Here is a 3,617-nt window from a genome sequence, read left to right as displayed (position 1 = left end):
AGTATTTATATTTCGTAATGTATAGACATATCTAAATGACTATATTTCCAAGTTCTTATTAACAAATTACTTTAAGAAGAAGAATTAAGAAGAAAGATGGCATTATTTAATAAAAATGTTCATATAACAAAAATGATAAAAATAATAAATTTTTATGATTGTATTTATCAAGTAGACAATAAATAATTCAATCTTTATTATTTGATATAATAGGTGTTAAATAACATTGCTAGATTAAAGTTGATATATGAACAAAACATTTATATAATGTTAATATGGTGAAACTGTCACCAAATGAAATTTAATAACGAAAATCAGATGCAGATGCAGAAGATTAACACAGTATCTTCTGAGGTATTTTGAGTAAAAATATTCTGCGATGCAAAATAATCATCCAGTCAAGAGAATTTCAATGTTGGTTTGCTTGACAATTGATGATGTTTACCAGCAGAAGTTGAAGCTTTATTATAGGGAGAAGGTGGTGTGTGAGACATTGGGCCTGGATTAAGTTCAACTCCTCCAATAATAAGTAAAAAGAACAGAATTAACAAAGAAATTATGATGGTAGAAAAAGACATCCTCAATAAAGTCAATTAATAGCAAACAGTTGAATTGTAGATTGTAATAGTAAGTCACAAAAAGCATGCCAATAGCCAGCACTGTCAAAAACATCCCCCCTCAATAAAGATAATTATTGTGTGTTAGACTTGCAATTACTTACTGTCTACTTGTATAAAGGTTTTCTTTCTGCCCATCTTTAAGCTAGATTTGAGAGAATTCATTATTATGATCACATTCATACAAGTTTAATATAATTTTAAATCTACATACTGGTTTTATTATAAAATTAAGTAACGTATTTAAATGTAATGTTTGTCAATGGTATGCCATCTTTTGATTTGACATGTCAAGAAATGGCATAAGATCATATCATATATAATTGAACCTATAAATTGTTTCTTGTCATAATATAGTTATCAAAATATTAGATTTATAAATTGTAATTTGAATGAAAATTTATAATATGAAAATGCCCATTACATATAATTATTTGTTACCAAAAAGATAGCCTAAGATGACATTTACACTATAAAACATTTTGGGATGATTTATTAAAGTAGTCATTTTATTACATAAACCAAATATGATTTAATTTGTAAAACAAAAAGAGTTTCTTTGTAGACAACTATCTTTCACTACAAAAATATTTTTCTTTTTTTTTTTTTACAAAACTTTATCTACAATTAAAGCAATGTAGNTATTTTTCTTTTTTTTTTTTTTACAAAACTTTATCTACAATTAAAGCAATGTTACATTCCATTTGATTTTATTAAATTACAATTCACAAAGAAATAAAACAAAATTTTTCAATTCGCATCATGGAATTGAATTATATTGTACAGTTTATGTATATATACATATATATGATGTATAATTGTAATATATATATATATATGTATATTGATATGATGATAGAAACTATAGTTTCTACTTTTAAGATTTTAATTGAAAATATTTGTATAAAAATTACAAGTGAAAACAAAATTTGCATAAAAGAACCTCTAACTAGATCAATACAGATATCTACTGTAACTATAGTACTTCGGTGTCTACATTTTTCTCAAAATTATACATATATACTTTTACGATTTATCATCATACATTGTCAATAGTTAACAAAGGCATAATCTTATTGTAAACACTTTAAAAATTGATTACCTCTCCATAGAAATTTATTAAAAGACCATTTAAACAGTCAGATAAAAAGTGTGGAAGCATATTTTATACAGTATATCTGATTTGTGTGGAATGTAAAACTATCATGAGATATTCATCTATTTGAGAAACTTGGTTAAATTGAACATATAAAATATATTCTTTGATCAAATATTTATTTATTTTTTTTTATTAAATATTTGTTAGTTCATAAATGTTTTAAATATCTTGTGATTAGCATTTTTCTTTTTCTTGTTCAGTTTCGTTAACATTTGTGTAAAATGTTGAAGTTTCTGATGGACAATTGGCTTCTGCTTCTTTTTCTTTTTGTTTTATGCTCTCATACTGTGCTTCTATTGTCTGTATGGCTAATTGCACTTCTTTCTTTTCATCATTAACTTTACTTTCTTGTTTTTTGCCAGTTAGAGCATAAATCATATTGAAAAACGCCTAAGATAAATTGCAAAAAAAATTAAAATTATATAATAATAAATATGGTAATATTTATAACAAGATTGAACCATAGATAATGAAAATTAATGTCATTCTTTAAAAGCTATCAATACATGTAATAGTTTGTTAAATTTTATTTATGGCTTATTATCTTTTAAGAAGTCATACATTTTTCTTTGATATTTATTTTTTAATTTATTTTTCTTTGATATTTTATAATATCAAAGAAAAATAGGATTCTTATATTATAACATGCATTTTACTTTTATGATTGGATAGATACAAGAATGACAGAAGACCTGTCATTTCTCAAATTTCTTCATCTTCCTTTCTAATCAATTGAACTTTAAAATGACAAATTCAGAAAGATTAATTAGATATAAGTTAATACACTTCATTGGATTTATTTATCAATCAAAGAATGACATATTCTGTATATGTAAATTTTGTATTTAATGTTTATACTTACTTGATTGATTATAGATTGTTTAGGTTTTTCATCTTTATCTTTTCTTGATAACTGAAGAAATAAATTTAAGATATTTAAACAGTATAAAAACAGTCATAAAATATTAATAGAATAATATATTTCTGTTTTAGTGTAATGGATCTGTTTTAGTGATTTTGTTTTATAAATAAAACTCCTAATATGTACATACAGTATATAATGCATTTACATAGCTGATGGCAGACTTTAAAGTATGAAATTTTCTACTTAACATGAAATCCAAATTTTTATTTAATCTTATTTATAAACAACTCTATTGTTCAAATAGGAAGTAAAGAAAAATTAATATATTCCTGAATGTGTACTTTTCATTTACTAGAGATTCCTGCCACCACTGTGTTTTTTAAAAAAATAAAATAATAATAATAATTACTTACAGCAATTGCTATCAGAATTGCTAATACAATTAAGAAAACAACTGTTGATATGATAGCAATGATAATGAGAGTTTCAGTTTCGGTTTCACTCTTTTTATAAGAAACATGATGAGCAGTGATGCCATTATCTAAAACATCCTCTCTTTGAGAAGAAGATTTTATAGGATCGATGATATAATAGAAAGTTGATTGTCCAAAATTAGCTGGAACATCTATGTCTGGAGGCTGGCTGATTTTCATACCTTGTCTTACCTTTAACAAAATTAATAATAATAAATATATAAACATTTACATTATAATCAATTTTTTCTATATTTCAAAATATATGAGAACTTTACATTGTTGTTTAAATAAGTTATTACATGGATAAAAATGTTTAAGTGGCATATAAAAATAGGATTTGATGTTTTTTGCAATAAATAGTTAAATATATATGTATATATTTACTAATAATTTTCAAGAAAAAATTTAAGATTCTTGAGTGATTTAAGTTATAATTGTAGCAATCACTGAACAACATTCAGCAAGGTTTGATTAATTCTGCAAAATGCATCATGTTAGTA

At 23.8% G+C, this 3,617-nt stretch overlaps 1 protein-coding gene across 1 annotated transcript; it reads right to left on the bottom strand.

The window, feature by feature from the left end:
• Nucleotides 1-1,433: 1,433 nt before the first annotated feature.
• Nucleotides 1,434-3,330, bottom strand: LOC111617414. The gene is made up of 3 exons (XM_023358708.1): nt 3,055-3,330; nt 2,639-2,689; nt 1,434-2,166 (listed from the first exon to the last, which is right to left on the bottom strand). Exons 1-3 carry the CDS (start codon nt 3,292-3,294, stop codon nt 1,951-1,953), a joined length of 507 nt encoding a protein of 168 aa, XP_023214476.1. The 5' UTR covers nt 3,295-3,330; the 3' UTR covers nt 1,434-1,950.
• Nucleotides 3,331-3,617: the final 287 nt, after the last annotated feature.

The sequence above is a fragment of the Centruroides sculpturatus genome, unplaced genomic scaffold (assembly GCF_000671375.1).
Source record: "Centruroides sculpturatus isolate CEXI.00-Female unplaced genomic scaffold, Cexi_2.0 scaffold6027, whole genome shotgun sequence".
NCBI lineage: Eukaryota > Metazoa > Arthropoda > Arachnida > Scorpiones > Buthidae > Centruroides > Centruroides sculpturatus.
Note: the sequence above shows the minus strand (reverse complement) of the source record. Positions and strands in the feature narration are given on the sequence as shown.